Source organism: Terrapene carolina, unplaced genomic scaffold (genome assembly GCF_002925995.2).
Source record: "Terrapene carolina triunguis isolate 2854851 unplaced genomic scaffold, T_m_triunguis-2.0 Scaffold111, whole genome shotgun sequence".
In the NCBI taxonomy this organism is placed as follows: Eukaryota; Metazoa; Chordata; order Testudines; family Emydidae; genus Terrapene; species Terrapene triunguis.
This window is the reverse complement of record NW_020664462.1, coordinates 9238503-9258140: the sequence shown is the minus strand read 5'-3', so window position 1 is coordinate 9258140 and position 19638 is coordinate 9238503. Positions and strand designations below refer to the sequence as shown.

The following is a 19638-nucleotide window of genomic DNA, read 5'->3' as shown; positions in this document are numbered from 1 at the left end:
GGTGCTGGCTCCGGGAGGGGGACCAGGGCTGGGGCTTGGGGTGCAGGTGGGGGTTCGGGGTGCAGGAGAGGGTTTGGGGTGCTGGCTCCGGGAGGGGGCTCAGGGCTGGGGTGTGGCTTCCCACTGGGCAGCACTTACCCCGGCGGCTCCCGGTTGGCGGCGCAGCGTGGCTGCTGCTAAGGCAGGCTCCCTGCCTACCCCGGCCCGATGCTTCTCCCAGAAGGGGCCAACGTGCCCCTGCAGCCCCTGGGTGTGGGAGGGGCAGGGGCCACGTGGCTCCACGCCCTGCCCCTCTCTGCAAGCACCGCCCCGCAGCTCCCATTGGCCACAGCTCCCCATTCCTGGCCAATGGGAGCTGCAGAGGCGAAGCATGCAGGCAGGAGCAGCGTGTGGAGGGAGACCCCTGCCCCTATTGGGGCTGTGCTGGCCGCTTCCAGGAGAGGCGTGGGGCCGGGGCAGGGAGGGAGCCTGCCTTAGTGGCAGCCCTGCTACCCCACTGGAGATCGCGATTGACTGGCAGATCCTCTAGTATTGATCAGTCAATCGCGATCGACCAGTTGGTGACCACTGTGCTAGATCATGGGGTCTGGACCATGGGTTCCAGAGAATCAGTTCTATATTTCCTATTGGATTAAAAACTTCTGAAGTTTTATTTATTGTTTGCACAAGCAGCCATCCTTTCCTAAGTCCGAACCATCTAGGAATCGACAGTTAAAACTTCCGCAGTGACACATTAGGAGTAAGTGTGGTCTGTGCTCTACTGCTGCCCAGCCACTGGTTCATATGGGGTGGAGTGGCTGGGGCCGTAGCTAAATGGTAGGGCACATATGAAGCCCGAGATTTAATCCATGGCATTTCCTCCACATAGAAACTGGTGGGCCAACTCACGAGCCAGAGTATCAAATAATCTCCTAATAGCAGCAGAAGGTCAGCTCCTTTCTTCAGGATGGGTTTATTTCTCCAAACCAAGAGTCCAGCATAAATAAACCAGTTAACTAGGTCCTTTCCTCTGACCCAGCGTCCCCTGCAGGTCTCTCCCTCCCTACTGAGCAGTTAGTCAGCGCTTAGGGCCTCAGGTTACACAGATTTGTTTAATAAGGTGTGTTTCTGTCCACATATCGAACAGGCATCTGTTTCTCTGTTTATTTAGGTTTTCTCTAATATCCACCTTGATTATTTGGCATGGATTTAGCTTCTACACCTGCGGCCAATTTCCCCCAGATGATGCCACACAGATCAGATTGTGTGGTTTATATTTGAACTGGGTGTCCTGATTCCCTACAGCAAATGGGATCAAATCTGCCCTCGATGATGGGACTGGAGTAGCGTGGGCGTAGCTGAGGCCTGTAGTTTGGCCTGTTATTGCCCGTTTTGGCCAACTGCTTTGACGCTTTATCTTGAACAAACAAGAAAATGGGCCTGATTCTTCTCCCACTTATACCAGTTTAACACTCGTGTGACTCTTGATTTACATCAGTGTGAGAAGAGAATCTAGCCCAAAGTGCTTTGCCTTTTCATAGTCTTCAAACAGACAGTATTAACAGAAGGGACCAGTGTTCTGGCCCTGCTCCTGCTCCCATTGAAGATTAGACCCTCTGTTTTTATTAGGGCTGGTTTTTTAAGCAATTCTTCTGTGATAAGACTAGATGAAGTTGATATGATTAGCAGGCTGAGATACTGTTATACACTGAGGTAACACTTCCCCAACATTTGTTAAATATACTGCACCTAACTCTATATACACATCAGAATAGTCTAGCTGTTCCAAATAGCTGAAGCTCTCAAAGCATTTGACAGATGGAGTATCAAAGGCATAGAGAGCTTAAGGCCACATTAGTGATTTTGGGTGTTTGTTTCTGGGCACCATTTGAGACACCTAAAGAGTAATCTTCCGAATGCGATGATCATCTTCTCTCTGAAAATTAGCCCCTGTAAATGTGTTTCAAGTTGTGCACCCAAAATAATTACTTTGGTTTGAAAAATCTTGGCCTTAATGACAAGATCACACATCAAGTCAATAGCAGAGTCAAGACTAGATCCCAGGCCTCCTGACCGTCAGTCCGGGGCTCTAAACAGTAGACATCGCTAGTCTCACATTGCTACTTCCAGTATGAGTCCTGTTTATTTGTTAAAATGATGATAGAAGCGAAGAACAAAGGAGAGCTTCCTCCTCTCTTGATACAGCTGCTCCCTCCTTTTGATCAGGGGCGGCTCTATGTATTTTGCAGCCCCAAGCACAGCAGTCAGGTGGCTTTCGGCGGCGCGCCTGTGGGAGGTCCGTCTGTAACGCGGATTTGGCGGCATGCCTGCGGGAGGTCCGCCAGTCCCGCGCCTTTGGCGTACCCGCCCCCGAATTGCCGACAAAGCCGCGGGACCGGCGGACCTCCCACAGGCATGCCGCTGAAGGCTCCCTGACTGCCGGCCCCACAGTGACCGGCAGGCTGCCCCCCACGGCTTGCCGCCCCAGGCACGCGCTTGCTGCGCTGGTGCCTGGAGCCGCCCCTGCTTTTGATCATTCTGTTTGTGAGAGGTGGGGAAAAAGTCCTTCGGGCCTTGCAGGGAGTGGTTATTGGAAAAGGAAAATAAAGAGTTATTTGTTAATATCCGCCTCAGAGCAGAGATAAGACTGGCTAACCCCTCCACCCCATTGATAGCAGGAGCCTTTGTTTCCACAGTCTCCATTGAAGATATTCGGGATGTGAGGCCCGGTCACATGACAGAGGGGATGGAAAAGTATGCCAAAGATGTCCCTGAGCATCGCTGTTTTTCCATCATCTTTAAAGACCAACGGAAAAACCTGGATCTTATCGCCAGTTCTGAAGATGATGCCAACCACTGGATTGCAGGCCTGAAGAAAATCATAGCCAAGAACAATTCCATGAGCCAGAGGCAGAAACTCCAACAGTATCCTTTGCATTTTAAAAGTGATTAATTATCCAACCACAACAAAGATGCACTTGTCTGTCTCAGTTGGGGTATTTGTATGTGTGTGCGGGGGTGCAAAACTGCACTATGAACAGGGCACTGAGTCAGTCTCCTCTCACACTGACTTTACATCTGTATAACTCTATGGACTTACTCCTGATTTATACTGATGTGAAAGTCCTTTAAACAAAGAATTGTCTCATTGAGGACTTAAGATAAAAAAGCCATTAGTTCCTAGATTCTTCAGGGATTTGTTTCATTCACCATGATCTCCAGGATGGGAATTTCTTGGCAATTAATGACAGGCTTGTAGTGTTTATGATGTTTTATAGAAATGTAATGCAAAGGAGCTGATTTTCCTCTTTCGTGCACCAATTTTACATCAGTGTAGTTCCACTGACTTTAATGGAGTTCCTCCTCATTTACGCCAGCGTGGGAGGAATACCTCTCCCTGAAGAGTTTGTGTGCTATATAGACACACTACAAACAAGGAGAGGGGGAAAGGAATGCAACAGAGAAGCAAAGCCAGTGAGTCACTGGGTGAAATCCTGGCCCAATTGAAGTCAATAGGAGTTTTCCCTCTGGCTTCAATAGAGCCAGAATTTCATGCACTGGGCTATAGATCCCTGAGCATCCATAGGCTTCGCTGCCATATTAAAAGTGAGGGTGGTTGTGGGCTGCATTTTTTTAACTCTTTGGACCACATTTGGCCTTTTGGATGCTCTGTGGGTCTCCCAGCTATTAAAGCAACCTACCTGAATCAGCATTCTTGAGAGGCTCTGACCCACTGGTTGTCTTGTGAGTGCCAAGTACACTAACCTGGATGGACTTTGCAGATATTGCACCATCCCTTGTCCTTTTATAGGTTATTCAACATACTTATTCATGCTGTGGTCTCACACTCTGTGGGGGAGAAGGGGACAGGTTTTTCTCCCCACAGAGGTCCCTCGGTACCACCAGCAGGACTGTCAAGCTGAATTAGCCATTAGTCAGCCTGCCACATCCCTCTCTCCCCTAGGTTGTGCTTTGACTAGAACCTGGGGTGTTAAGTCTATTGAAGTTGGATTTCTCAGTGGAACCTGCATTGTCTTTTCACTGGAGACAGGGCATCTCTTGAAGGTCATGACAGAAGCTTTTGGTAAGACACAGAATCTCCCATGAACCCTTATTGCATTTAACTTGTGGGTGATTCGGAGTCCTAGTTCCAATGTTATTGCGTGGCAAGCACAAATCCTGATTGCCATTCAGAAACAACCACCAGCTCTGGAGAGAGAAAAAGGTGCCAGGACTTATCTGGCGGCAAAACAGTCGCAGACATAGAGGTTTTATTGTAGTTTGCTGCCACTATTGAGAGTTGGTTGGAAAATTAACTCTGGAAGGGAGAGGCTTAAAGATTCTTTGAGTTGCAAAACAGTCATCAGGAGCAGGGAAGTTTGCCATTCATCTCTCCATTTTGCATCTATTGCTGCAGCACAGTGCATGCAAGCTATTGACTTGCAGATAATGACGGATCTCATGCCCATCATAGAATCATAGAAGGGTAAGACTGGAAGGGACCTTGAGAGGTCATCTAGTCCAGTCCCCTGCACTCAAGGCAGGACTAAGTAATAACTAGACCATTCCCGACAGGTGTTTGTCCAACCTGTTCTTAAAAACCTCCAATGATGGAGACTCCACAACCTCCCTAGACAATTTGTTCCAGTGCTTAGCTACCCTGACAGGAAGTTTTTCTTAATGTCCATCCCAAGTCTGCCTTGCTGCAGTTTAAGTCCATTGCTTCTTTTCCCGTCCTCAGAGGTTAAGGAGAACGATTTTTCACCCCCCTTCTTGTAACAATGTACTTGAAAACTGTTATCATGTCCCCTCTCAGTCTTCTCTTCTCCAGACTACAGAAACCGATTTTTTTCAACCCTTCCTTATAGGTCATGTTTTCTAGACCGTAATCATTTTTGTTGCTCTCCTCTTGACTTTCTCCAGTTTCTCCACATCTTTCCTGAAATGTGGTGCCCAGAACTGGACACAGTACTCCAGCTGAGGCCTTATAAGTGCTGAGTAGAGCAGAAGAATTACTTCTCCTGTCTTTCTTTACTGATAGCAGTCTGTGATTGTCGCTGAACAGCATGATACTTCAAGAGAGTGAGATGCAACCAAATAGCTTTTGCTTACCACCAGTTCCAAGGTCCTTAAAGCTACTAGGAGATTGTGTGTTTTTTCAACACTTAGGCCCAGATTCTGCCCTCAGATATATGCAGGCATGTGTGGTTGAAGTTACTGGCTTGACCAGCACTGACCAAACAATGCAGAATTGTTGCCACAGTGCCATTGAGCGAATGATGTAGCCCATCCTCTTGGGAGGAAGGCACTGCCTGGGTCAACAAAGCTCAAATTTAGCTTCCTCCTTATTTTAGTTCAGCCGCTCCTTTCGCACTGTGCCTTGTGCTCCCATCTGGAGCCAACCCACTGCTGGGTCAGTACTTTCTCCTCTGTTGCCACCATCTTGCTACATTAGCTGCTCTGTGCCTTGTTGTCACTCGTGGGTGAGGGACCTTCACTAGGTCTTTCTACTACTTCATAACCTCTGGATGTACCAGAGGTTTTGGTGCTGGCCCCAGCATCTTCAGCTGGAGGGCTCTGAACCTGGATGTTAGCTAGTCTGTCCCAGTGCTCACAGTCTGGGGACTATTTTTCCTGCTAGTAAAGCTCTGGTCTTCTCGTTACAGTGCAGCACCCCTGCCTGGCTTTCTTCTGACATTGCTCTGAATCTGCCTGTCTCTGGCGCTGAGGTGTTTGCTGAGCCTAATTAGGGGTTTAGTGCTTACCACTGGGACTTCCCTAATCCAATTAGCCCTTGATAATGAGGGACCTCCCTGACTCCTGTCCTGCTAAGGTCATTAATTTTCTTGTGACCTCCACAGTAGATAGGGGTCTATTAAATCCGAATTCCTCCAGCTCTTAATATCGTGTATTCCCCTCACAAGTCTTCGCTGGTTTATGGTGACTTTCCATCACCTCCTACTTTATCTCCCTTTGGCTTTCATTGGGCACATACCTACAGGAATTGTCATAGTGGATCAGACAAGATTTCCTCTCTTCAACAGCAACCAAGGCCAGATGTTTCAGAGGCAGATGGAAACCTTAAGCTGCACCTAACTGCAATATTGTAGAATATCATAGCATAGGGAGAGGGAATTTACTGTACCGTATCATGTAATACAGGATCACCAGTATTTCTTCCTGACCCCAGCTAGTGATCAGGGCGTGCCCTGAACTCTGAGGAAGGATGGCCCTTGTTTCCCAAACATTTTTGGCATCCCCACTTCAGTTGAGACTTTCCTCACCACTTGGGCTGACCCCCAAATTTAGCTCCCTTCTTAACTCAATTCAGCCACTCCTCTTGCACTGTGCCTCATGCTCCCACCTGCAGCCAAACCACCATCTCGCTGCTAGGTTTCACTTCGGTGGCCACCATCTTGCTACACTGGCTCCTCTATGCCTTCTTGGTACTCGTGGGTAGGGGGCCTTCACTAGGGCTCATGAAAGTTATTGCCTTCTAGAGCCTTCCTTTCTGGAGAAGCCCATGGCTGGGATGGGGGGCTGCCAGAAATAATATTTGCCTGGCTGTTTTCATTCTAGTTAACATTTGTGATGACTGCACGCCTCCACCACCACCTCTGTGGGAGTCACGGCTACAAAAAAGCCGCCTCTGGAGCATGTCCAATTGAAACCACTGAACTATTTCCATCTAAGAGTAGAGATGATTGTATCTAAATAACAATAACATTTGTTCGGAGCAAAGGCTGCAATTTCCAAAGTGGAAACATGCCTCTCTCTCTTTAACTCCTAGTCAGAATCCAAGTTAAATGGGGTGGGGAGGCAAACAGTATTTCTGGAAGAATAATTATGGTGGACTGTTGGCGTCCAGTCTGGGACAGTTACTATCAGTCTAACCCAACCTGGAATTACAGAACAGCAAGATTCTCATTTTAGGTTTGCTGATGTTTAATTAAAGCCTGGAATTTAAACTTCAGTGGATGTGCCTGGAAGTGTGGTTTGATGTGAAAGTTTCTTGAAAAGAAATGGGCATCATATATATGAATACAAATAGATAGGAAAGAAGTGTTGGGGGCCCTTGGTCCATTCTTCCCCCTGCCAGGGCAGGGTTGTTCTCTGCAGTCCATTTTCCCGTGCTTGCCACCCTAGTTTAAAGACATGAACATGGAATAAAATCAAGCAGTTCACGGATGGTTTTTGAAGCTTCTGTATATACAGTAGTGCCCGATTAACAGTCCAGTTCAGCTCTAGAGCAAGCAGGCATAGCTTCCATTGATTTCAGTGGAAGTTGCACGCAGTTTTGCCTGGGATGACTTTGGTCCATAGAATACATGGGAACTTTCAATCTAAGCTGTGAGAAATGCAGCAGCTTTGCTTTCTCCCCCTCCCCCCCCTGCTTTGGAGTCACATCCCCTGAATTTCTAATTTGAACAAACTCACTAAATGCCTTAGAATTCTTCAGTCATTCTTCCTTAGTTTCTAGTGGAAGATAGTAGCTTCAGGAGCCAGCAGATTCTTTAAAAGGGCAACGAGACAATATTGTCTCCCTGTTCAGACAGGAATTAAAGCCATAGCTTTCCATCCATCCTAGATACTTAAATGGTCCCCGTCCCCATTGTGTTTGAGCACTTCATTCTTTATCATATTTATCCTCACAACATTCCTTTGAGATAGGGCAGCGCTATACGCCCCATTTCACAGATGGGGAATTGAGGCCCAGAAAGGCTAAGTGATTTGCTCAAGGTCACACCGAAGTCTGTGGCAGAGCAAGAAATCAAATCCAGGTCTCCCAAGTCACAGGCTAGTGCCCCAACCACTCGAGCAACCCACTCTCAACCTTCTAAGGCCCAAACCTAGGATGCAATGTGCGACAAAGATCCAAAATGAGGAGCCACGCAGGACACTTCTAATGTTGTAGGATTCATCCCTTTAGCATGAGTGATGCTTTCTATATGATCTCTCTGATCCTTGATTCTTTATTTCTGATGTAAATCATTTTTAAGAACAGAAGTGAGGGAACATAGTTAACCTTGGGTCTGAAATGAGGGATATGTCAGAGGTAGGATGAGGCCCAGGAAATCTTCAGTTGTGTTTGAGGCTCTACCATTAAATGGTTGTGTGACCATTGCGGTTAGATGGCTAGCTGTGTCTCTGCCCCATTTCTAGTCTCTCTGAGTGTTTGGCCTCTTGTCCTCACCTCTCTCAGGGTGGAACCTTGCAAATCTTCTACTTTTGGACTGGGACTCAGGTACTCTGATGGGGTGCACCAATCACTGCTTGTCTGGCGCCTCCTCCTGGTCACTTTAGGGATTAGTCTTAAGTCTGATACCCCTTCCCGTGGTCGCATGCTGTCACACCGTCTCTCTCTGTCTCTCATCCCAGGAACTGCAGCGTCCTCTTCATGACTCAGCCCTCCAGCTAGATCACTCAGCGTCCTCCCTTTCAGGATATATCAAAGTCTTTCCTTCAGCAGTCCTAGGTAGTCTTCCCATTCACTGCCTCAGGTGCCACTCCTTCAGTGGCTGGTAGGGGAACCTGGGCCCGCCTTCTACTCCGGGTTCCAGTCCAGGGACCCTCAACTTAGCAGTTCTGTGCTTTACCCTCCCAGCCCTCACTGCTCCTTCCCTGGACTGCTTCCTACCACTCCAGGTTCCCCCCCTTTCTCTAGGAGTACCAGCTCCAAACCCTCCTCCCTCTTCCCAGGGAGTGACTGCTCTTTCCCAGTAGCTGCCCCTGTCTGTTGCCAGCTTCCTGTCTTTATAGGCCCTGCCTGTACCTGCACAGCTGAACCTACTTCCTACGAATACCCTGCTCCCTGGCTCTCGCTCCAGGTGCAGATGTTAATAGACCTTAATCCTTTCCAATCCTGTGTGGGGTGAACACTCCATCACAGATACACTGCCCTGTGTATACCAATCGCTTATTGCCCTGCAGGTCTGACTGAGTTTCGGGTACCTGCATTTCCTCCCTTCAGAAATATGTGATCAGTGATATAGTGAGAAATGGCCTTCTGAAAAAGACAGTATTTTTATTTAGCAGTTGGAACTAAGCATTTTAGAAAAAAGGGATTTGAAAGCAACAAACAGCAGGTGTAGTTAGTCTCATGTAACCTTATGCTGTGCTAGCAGCTAAATTAGATAGGATTTGTCCCAGGAGCAGAACAAGAGTAATTCACAATCTCTTGCATTCCCAGATCCTCCTGTGGGTCTGGGTTTTGACCCAAGGTGCCTAGCGTAGACCACACTGAAAATGCCAAGGTGTGGGCAGGCTGCAAAAAGGAGAGCAGATTCTCCCAAAACTGGTGGTTAACACTATAGTTCACCAACCAGTCACAAACTGTGCTCTTGATCCCCCACACTGGTTATCAAGAAGCTGAAAAAAAGAAATCACACAGCCTCCTTTATTGCATTCAAGTCTCTGGCTCCCAATCAGCACCTAGGTCAAATACAGTGAGAAGTTATTTAAAACTCTATTCACTGTACAAAATGTTCTTCTGATCCCCAAAGGGCCAGTCACATTACCAGATCAGTACTAGTTTGGATCTTACCCAAAATACCACACTGCCAGCCAATCCTTTAGTATCTAAAACTAAAGGTTTATTATAAAAGCAACGAAAAGAATGAGAAGAGAGCTGTTAAATGGTCAAAGCAATAAGATACATACATGTGACTTCAGAGTCCATATATCAGGTTCTTAGCAATATCGGTGAGTTTGCTGGCTTGTAAAGTCCCTTTGGAACACATCCAATGCTTGGATGGGTGTGTCAGTCCTTTGTTCAAAACTTCAGTTTGTAAAGAAGTTACTCCTGAGGTAGAAAGCAGGATTGAAGACAAAATGGAGATGATGCAGCTGCCTTTTTATATCCTTTGCTATGTAGGGTGACCAGACAGCAAATTTAAAAAATCGGGACAGGAGGTGGGGGGTAATAGGAGCCTATATAAGAAAAAGACCCAAAAATCGGGACTGTCCCTATAAAATTGGGACAACTGGTCACCCTATTGCTATGTGGCATGTACATCCTCTGTCCCAAACAGAAGCTCACAGGACATGGACATGGAAAAGCACTTGGAGTCCCCTGTCCACAGGCATGTCCCTACATGTCTTGCTGACTGACAGGCGTAGCCTCTGGCTTCTCTAAATGGGTTCTTTGTTCAACTGATTGCCCTTGATGGGCCAGTAAGCAGGCTGAATAGTGCTGATGCCAATCTGTCTGGGGGCGTCACCTAGAAACATAGTACAAGTTTGAGATGCAGATATAGCACACATATTTAGTTGGGGTTAGTCCTGCTTTGAGCAGGGGGTTGGACTAGATGACCTCCTGAGGTCTCTTCCAACTCTAATCTTCTATGATTTATAACTCATGATACAAAGATGATACACACACATAAATAAGCTTATCATATTTAGCAAATCATAACTTTTCCACGGATACCTTACATGGCATATCTTGTATGACTCATTGCAATTTTGTAATATTGGTATCCATAATATTATAAATGGTCACCCATACAGCATCACATGGTTGATTCCCGGTCTGAGTCTCTCAGGCCTGGTCGACACCTAAAACTTAGGTCTACCTAGCTACATCACTCAGGGCTGTGAAAAATTTTGTGCCCTGTGTGATGTAATTGGGTCAACCTAATCCCCAGCGTAGACGTAGGTGGAAGAATTCTTCTGTCGACCTAGCTACTGCCTCTTGAGGGTGTAGATTTACTACAGTGATAGAAAAAAAACCCTCCTGTCAACATAGCAAGTGTCTACAGTACAGCACTATGGTAGCATAGCTGCAGCGCTACAACTGTACCTTTGTAGCATAGAGATATACCCTCAGAGTATGTCTACACTACCCGCCGGATCAGCAGGCAGCGATCGATCCAGCAGGGATCGATTTATCGCATCTGGTCTAGGCGTGATAAATCGACCCCTGAGCGTTCTCCTGTCGACTCCTGTACTCCAGCGCTGCAAGAGGCGCAGGCAGAGTCGACGGGGGAGTGGCAGCGGTTGATTCACCGCGGTGAAGACACCACGGTAAGTCGATCTAAGTACCGATCTAAGTACGTCGACTTCAGCTACGTTATTCACGTAGCTGAAGTTGCGTAACTTAGATTGATCCGCCCCGCCCCAGTGTAGACCAGGGCTCAGTCTGACTAACCTGTTCAAAACTTGGTGCTTCCCAGGAGAGTGGGTGAGAGCCATTAATGCTACTTGCTCTGGCATTGTCCCTTAATGACCCGTAAGTGTGAGCTGTTAGAGAGTCATTAGAAAGAGCCTCCTCTCCTTCCCCCTAGGTAGGCTCCGCTATGCAATCAGACTCCAGTGGAGAAATATGCACCCCAGCTGATGGTCCCCATACTCCAGGCTAGACATCCAGATCCAATATTAATAGTTATTAAAGAGCACCCCCACATTGGTCACAGTGCCCTCAGAGAAAGGGTAACCTCTCTTTGTTTCAGTTTCCTTGTGTATAAAATAGGAATAATAATACCAGTCTCACAGGGATATTGGGTGAGGTCATTGTTTAATACTTGCCTAGTCTTTGAAGATGCAAAGTTCAATACACCATGAAAAAGGCAACATTTTCTCACAGTTTACACAATCTCTGGGCATATCTACACAATCAAATACTTTGGACTCCAAGGAATGCCAGGGGAGTTAATGAGCCAATTAGCTGTAATTCACGGGTTTTTAACATCCCTGGAGCCCCCTCCCCATCCAAACCTGAAGTACTGGATCCTGTGTATGTTGCTAGTGCAAACTGTGATCATGCTAAATAGTCCTCTAAAAAACAGGAGTACTTAAACTGAATTCACACCAGCAGTATAAACATGATCAAATATTTCCAGGCTCTGGGGGCCTTTGTGGGGGGCAGGGGGGAAAGGGGGAGGGCGTGGTGGTGGTGGAGGGTAGTTAATTGCCTGTCAATTACAGCTAACTAACGTCCCAGCATTCCTCAGCTTCTGAAATATTTGATCATTTAGACATGCCTTTAGATCAGTGGTTCTCAGATGGTGGGCTGCTTGCAGCCCAATCAGCACCCAGCTGCGGCCCATGTGACATCCTCAGGGCCATACAGGTAGCATATATATTGTGTGGATGTGGCCCACATAACACATAGAGCGCTACAATGCTAAAGGGGTTGAGAACCACTGCTTTAGATACAAATGTGGCAATTGTAGGTAAATATTCACATATTAAGGGTTACCACTGTGGACGCTATTGGTATCTGTGAACATCTTTTTTCGCAGGGAAAATATGATGGGCCCAGTTAAAATATTATATATTGTCCCTTAGGGTTAGTTAATCATATTCTAGCTCAGGCCCTCATCTCCCAGAATGGGCATTTTTTAGTCTTTTTGGAATGATTTTTGAAACAGTGCCTTCTGTCCTAGTCCCGTTTATGGCAGTGAGGACTACGTCCATAGAGATTGGATGACCTGATCTTAGTTTGATCATTTTCCTAGTTTAAAAATAGAATGCTTTCCCTGAAGACCTCATTCATTTGATGATTAAACGAGCAGAAAGAACGATGGTGCTCTGCAGCAGTAATAGCCGTTCCTATTTTGAAAAAACGCCAAGATATTTAACAGTCTGACATAATCTTCCATTAAAGACATAGGAATGCCAGTGGAAATTTCCTGAGCATCATTCTTAAAAAAAATGGCAGATATTTTATTGTAATCGGTTGAAACTGTGCAGTAACATTGTAAGCTGTACTGTTAGGGTAGTGTAGACTACAGTGATATATACCGTATGCGTTTTACAAGGGAACGTCGGAACCTACCAGCTGCACCAGTTCTACTTTTAAAAAAATGGTAAGAAATATAGGGACAGATCCTCAAATATATACCAGAGTAGACAGCATATAGCTTTCACAAGATGAACAGTAATGTTTCGGCTGGGGAATCTTTTCCCAATATTCAGGCACGGATTCTTTAGCGTCTTCCCCAGCTCCAACCAAATGCTACTTGATATATTGGATCTCGATCAAATCCCACCTATCCATGCAGGAAACCATCAGTTTTGCCTTCTGGGAGCTCTTTGCCCTCCTTCCCTCACCCTCAATCTCCTGTTAATGGCCTTGAATGCAGTGCTCATTCTCTTGCAAAAATGTTTTGTGATTCAGCTGGGACAAGAAGCAATTGTGGAGCAAATAATGTTTTTCCCACTCCCAGTGGGTAAAAGATCTCTCCTCGGCCGGGGGCTCCTATGCTCTTTAAAAACAGAGGGCCAGATCCTCAGTTGGTGTAAATTGGCTTGATGGCACTATGCTGATTTACACCAGCTGAAGACCTGGCCCAGAATCTCTAGGTGAGTTTTTTTCCCCAGGGGGAGGGATGATAGATGGGGGAAGGAATCGATCTGGAGTGATTTCCTTACATCAGCTTGCAGCTGGATTCACGCCTGCTTGCGGAAAGCCGATAAGAACAAAGACAACAAGATGAGCTTTAAAGAGCTCAAGAGCTTCCTGAAAGAAGTGAACATTCAAATGGATGACAGTTATGCCAAGCAGATCTTTCAGGTAAGGAGAATTCACAATTGGCATGGCAGAGAATGGGCTGGCTTGGGGTCACAGTCCCTGACCCTCACACCAACTGTCTGGAGACCTAAGCAGAGGCAAACTCCCAACATGCTGACTGAGCCCTAGGATTGTGCATGTGCTTAGGATCTTCAAAGTGCTCATTGTTGGCCTAACTGGGCACCCAGCTAAATCAATGGTCAAACTCCCATTGACTCCAGTAGGAGCAGAGCTGGGCCAACCTTGAGTGCGTTTTGAAAACTCCACCCATGGTGAATGGGGGACCCACTGTGAGAGCTGCTATGTCCCAAAGGTATAATTGAGTCCAAGAACGGAGGGGGATGCAGAAAAGGATCAGACATTGATATGGATAATGCGAGATAAATGGATAAGATCAGTGAGAGAGCAGGTGTCCTTGGGCACTGGTGGGTCAGGACTTCAAAGTGTAACGACTACACGCCGAAAACTTTAGTCCCCCCTGGAATAAGTTCTGCTATAGTCACTCGCTCTAACACAGTGGAGTAAAATACCAAGTGGCTTCTGTAAAATCAAGGAAAGTTATACAAGGCAGGGGAAAGTGTGAATTAAAGGAATACAATCATGATAGTTATGCAACACTGTACACTGGCTTGGAGCAGTTATGCTGCTTTAATGACCCAAGACACATGAACTCCGCTCAGGGATATGCACTGCTAATTTCTTGAGCTTCGACTTGCTGGCGGAGCCAGTGGGAAGGTAATGACGGTGACAAGAAGTCCTGAGATGTTGAGTTTTTAGTGTTCCTAAAACCCAGCCTTCCTGCTTGCATGAGCTGAAGCCCATTGGATTGATTTCTAGGCCCTCATCACATCCGTCACTTAACTTCCCTGAAGTGGGCAGTGTCAGAAAGAACTGTTCCTTTCCCTTCAGAGCGCTACTAAATGGTAAAAGCACACACAGTTGTGAAAACCCAGTAGTGGTTCTGATGCTCCCCTCTGCTTTTGCAAGTGGAGGGCTGGGGAGTAGAGCCCTGCGCAGGACTATTTTTTAAATCCTGCGCCCGTCCTGCCCCGCAGTACCCACTCCCACCCACGGAAACCTTAGATCCCGCAAATCCCGCAAGAGAGACAGATTCCCCCACGCTACTAAAAACAAAACAAACAAACAAAAAAACCCCAGATTGGTTAATATATTATATATGTATGAATGGCATTCAGACACAATTTTTACCACTAAAAGAATAAAACAAATCTTGCTTAAACCATGTAAAAAGATATTTTAACTCCTGTTATAAGACATCAGATCTCTTTCTATCCCTCGCTTAAAGTTAAGTATTAAAACCTTTATTAAAAAAAAAAAAAAAAAAAACTTGCTTTCCATTGCTGAAATTCTATTATGACAAACTGGCGAGAGATTTAGTATTTTCCCACATATTACTACAGTCAGGTTTTTTTGCCCATCCAATCCTGACCGCAACAAAGTACATTTTACCCGCTCCCGCTGTTATGGCAGCCTCCTGTCTGAGTCTCCCCAGTCCTGCTGCAGGGCTCTACTGGGGAGCCTCAGACTGCAGGTCCTAGCTGGGTATTGCATAGAAGGGAGGCATGCCAGCTCTTTGTGCTCCCCTAACTCTAGATCTGTGGAGACCTCTCTGTGTGGGAGCTCCACATGGATTTGGGGGGAGGTTGGCCAGCAGATCTCTACTGATTTCTTGCTGCAGAACCCCCAGAATAAAGCTGCATAAACACAAGCTCTGTCTGCAGTAACAAGTGCTTTCTTCCTTTTCCAAATGGTGGAACGGGCCTGCTCCTCTGAGGGGATTCCTCTTGGAGTAGCTGCAGTCAGGGAGCACCCAGAAGAACAGCTTTCAGACTGTGAGCTCTGTGGGGCGTACAGCACCTAGCCATGGGGACCTAACCTGGGGCCTGTAGGTGCAGCTGAAATGCAAATTACAGTAGTGATAATGAGCTGCTCTTACAGAGGATGTGCTCTGTGAGAGCTCCAGGGGAATAGAGGGAGGCGGGGAAGGGGTTGGCAGTGGAGAAATGAGAGACGTCCACACCGACATGCTTGTCTCTGACAGATCTAGGGAGCATAATCCCCTGCCACTTCCTAACCCTCTCCCTCAATGGAATAATTAGAAGGAAATTCTGGAAGTGGAGACTTGAGGCGTTTCAGTTCCTGCATAGGGGAGCATTGGGCTCAATGAATTAAAGCTATACAGAGAGACTAAGCACTTGACAGTATTGGTTCATGTAGCAATGTGCTGTTCTTCGTACAGGCACACTAATGAAGGATGATCGATCAGACAGACAGTGGCTATAAGGGTGTTTTCCTAAATTAGTCCTGTTTTCCGTCAAGGTGGCCTCCCATACCTGTGTGGTTCCTCTATAAGTTCTAAGTAGACCTGGGTACAACGTCTCCAATGAAACCAGAAGCCACATAAAACTCACCTGGTTGTGCATTTCATTTCAAACTTGATCTCAGCTGTTTCTTCACAAAGTTTCCCCACTCTTTCTGGCAAACTCAGTCTGATTCAGGGTGTCAGGATGCATCAAAGCCAGGTAAAACCCAGCAGTTTGGACCAAGATTCTCTCTGTGATATGGGGCTCATTCAAACCCAAAGTGAGGGAACCACGCCATACAGGTCAAACTCAGAGAACATGTTCACACACACAAACTGGAATCTGGCCATGATGGCAACACTTGCACCCCTGTTCTTTTGGAAAGGGCAGTGAAGTCTGTTTAATGACCACTAATGGTCAGGCTTCCAAGAGGTGGCCCTTACCGCAGCACAAGCCTCCATACAGCCGTACTTGGGCATTGGCTCAGTTCTGTCTCAAAGGAAAGAGCGTCATTGGCCAAATCCCCACTATCACCAGTCTGCCTTTGTCTTTGTGCCTCTTCTCCAAGAATTCAACAAATCTAACGCTGCTTAGGTGTCAAGTTTTACCAAGCTGACACCACAGGATGGTATAGACACAGACAGCAGCAAGCAAAGTAATTGCTTCAAGAGTGTAGAAAACTATCTTGTTGGATTACAATTTGTTATTGTTTTTATGCTTTTCAATGCACACATCAGAATAGAGAAAGAAAACAAAAAACATTATAAACTTGTAACGACACCATCTGTACCATACACCATAAATTAATGGAGATAGCCTATCTCCTAGAACTGGAAGAGACCTTGAAAAGTCATTGAGTCCAGCCCCCTGCCTTCACTAGCAAGACCAAGTACTGATTTTGCCCCGATCCCTAAGTGGCCCCCCTCAAGGATTGAACTCACGATCCTGGGTTTAGCAGGCCAATGCTCAAATCACTGAGCTATCTCTCCCCCATAGTGTTAACATGTATCTGCAAAAAACATTTAACAATCTTAATATTAAACTAAAAAAGCAAATAAGTTGAAATCTATGTAGAGGGTGTCCTTGTAAATTACTATGCATGCCAGGAGAAACAGCGTGTAAGTAGGCCACTTTCTCAGCTTCTCTCATCATTAAGGTGAATAAATGACACCTCTGTCACTTTGATCATGCCAGTTGTGAGATCATAGTTTTGACTTGTAGAATGCAACGAGCAGCTGGATAGTTTAGTTTGGTTCATAACTAAGCAGCCCAACGGCTCCCAAAGTGTTCCAGCGGTGACTTTCCATAGAGAGCAATAATACCAGTGCCCCAAAGACCTCATTATCATCTTGCTAGAGGAAACCTCAGGGCATCATGATTGTCTTCTGTGTGATTAGCACGGCTTGGCTTGGGTCCTAACAGGATGGTTGGTTAAACTGAAATGTGCATTTTGTTTCTAGGAATCAGGGCTATAACCATATCTTGCATTTATAGCGTGTCTACCATCCTGAGGGATCGCAGAGCCAGTTATATACTATGCACGTACAGAACCCCTGAAAGGTTGCCACTTCTGAAGTGGGTAGTGACCACCAAATGGCACACAGCATGGTCTATAGCACTCAGGGCTGGGGGATGGGACCTTTTTTTGGACTTTAGATTTTACATTAGATGCTTCATTACTTGCTTAATACATGTTTCACTTATTGTTTCCTTGTACTCCCCTGTCTATCTCCATCTGTTGTATCTTGTGTTATCTTAGATTGTAAGCTATTGGGGGCAGAGACAGTCTTTTTGCTCTGTGTTTGTACAGCACCGAGCACAACAGGGTCCTGTTCTATGATTAGTGCTTTTAGGTGCTCCAGTAATACAAATAATAAGTAGTAATAACTGTTGATGTTTCAGTGATAGAAAGTGACCCTGGATAGGTCAGTAAGAGCCATCAATCAAGGGCTTCTCATTAGGCGGCAAATAACTTTCCAATTATTTTGTGTTCTACACTGTTTAGAGCTGGTGCAGATTACGGCTGGAATATGCTATAAGGAAAGACGGTTTTCACTCCTTCTCCCCTCTACGTTTACAGCAGTGTGACAAATCCAAGACAGAGACCTTGGAAGATGAGGAGATAGAGACATTTTACAAGATGCTGACTGAGCGGGCGGAGATAGACGGGATCTTCGCAAAATACTCCAGTGCTGAAGGGATCATGTCCAGGGACAACCTGCTGAGGTTCCTCCGAGAAAAGCAGCAGGAAGAGGACGCTCTCCCTGAATCTGCACTCTCCCTGATCGAGAGATATGAACCCAACGAAACAGGTGGGTGGGCAGCACTGGCTGCTATTTGGGTGAGAGTCTAAGATGCTTGCTCTGGGTAGAGCAATTCCTGGAACTAGTTTGCTGCTGTTTCCTTCTGCAGCCTTGCGTGTCCTTGTAGTGCAGCAGCCATCTCTGATGTGTCCATATTCCAGAATAATGTTAGCAGCTCCCCAGGGATGTGTTGGGTAGACTGGAAAGTGTCTTTTTTCTCAGGTCTTTGCTCTGGTGCAGTACCCAGCAGGAAAGTGGTTGATATATAGAGTTTTAAGGGTTGCTGTAGTCCTTTGTGGGGAAGCGACAGATGGTTTATTTAATAATAATCCTTGTATAATATTTAGCACTACTATAGCACCTGTCATCTGATGATCACAAAGCACTTTACAAAGGCAGATTTGTATTGTCATTTCCATTTTCCAGATGGGGAAACTGAGTCACAAAGAGCTAGATTCACAATAGGATTTAGACACCTAACTGCCACTTTAAGCACCTAAATCCCAGAATCAGGCCCTACTGGGATTCACAAAACTCCTTCTCAGCTGCCACCAAACTCTGTAGGCACCTAAGCTCACTCGGAGCCTAAATTTTTGGAGTAAAAGTTCCCTAAGTGCCTATGTTCCTGCCTCTGAGCATGCCCACGGCAGCCCCAGGCCAGGCATCTGGATAATACACATGACTGGACTATCGGTATAGAAGGGTACAGCTTGCTCAGGAAGGACAGGTAGGGAGAAAAGGGAGGAGGGGTTGCCTTGTATATCAAAGATGTATACACTTGTGCTGAGGTTGAGATGGAAATAGGAGACAGACTTCTTAAAAGTCTCTGGGTAAGGCTAAAAGGGGTAAAAAACAAGGGTGATGTCATGGTAGAGGTCTATTACAGACCACATAACTAGGAAGAAGAGGTGGATGAAGCTTTTTTTAAACAACTAACAAAATCATCCAAAGCACAGGACTTGGTGGTGATGGTGGACTTCAACTACCCAGACATGTGTTGGGAAAATAGTACAGCGAGACACAGATTATCCATCAAGTTCTTGGAGTACATTGGAGACCATTTTTTATTACAGAGGGTGGAGAAGGTGATTAGGGGAGAGGCTGTTCCAGATTTGATTCTGACAAATAGGGAGGAACTGGTTGAGAATTGGAAGATGGAAGGCAGCTTGAGTGACAATGGATCATGAAATGATAGAGTTCATGATTCTAAGGAATGTCAGGAGGAAGACAGCAAAAGAAAGACAATGGACTTCAAGAAGGCAGATGTTAGCAAACTCGGAGAATTGCTAGGTAGGATCCTGTGGGGCAAACCAAGTACTATGGGAATTTTGAGCTCTGTGCAGAGCGGGCAGAACTTAGGTTTTCAGAGTCCCACCTGAAAGACCATCTAGACTTAATTGAACTCAATGGGCCAGATCCTCAGCTACTTTCTCTACACCAGTCATGATTTTATAGACCTCAATCATATCTCCCCTCCACCCTAAGTCACATGTGGGGCCCGATTGGGTAAGAACTTCCT

The 19638-nt window shown here is 46.2% G+C and overlaps 1 protein-coding gene across 1 annotated transcript in view; it reads left to right on the top strand.

Moving 5' to 3' along the window:
• The first annotated feature begins 2681 nt into the window (after positions 1–2681).
• PLCD1 (phospholipase C delta 1) overlaps positions 2682–19638 on the top strand; it is a 54666-nt gene continuing 37709 nt past the window's right edge. Inside the window, exons 1-3 of the mRNA XM_026652117.1 lie at positions 2682–2904; positions 13366–13495; positions 17897–18128. Coding sequence (XP_026507902.1) covers positions 2714–2904; positions 13366–13495; positions 17897–18128 — 553 coding nt within the window. The 5' untranslated portion in view covers positions 2682–2713. The remainder of the gene's footprint in view (positions 2905–13365; positions 13496–17896; positions 18129–19638) is intronic.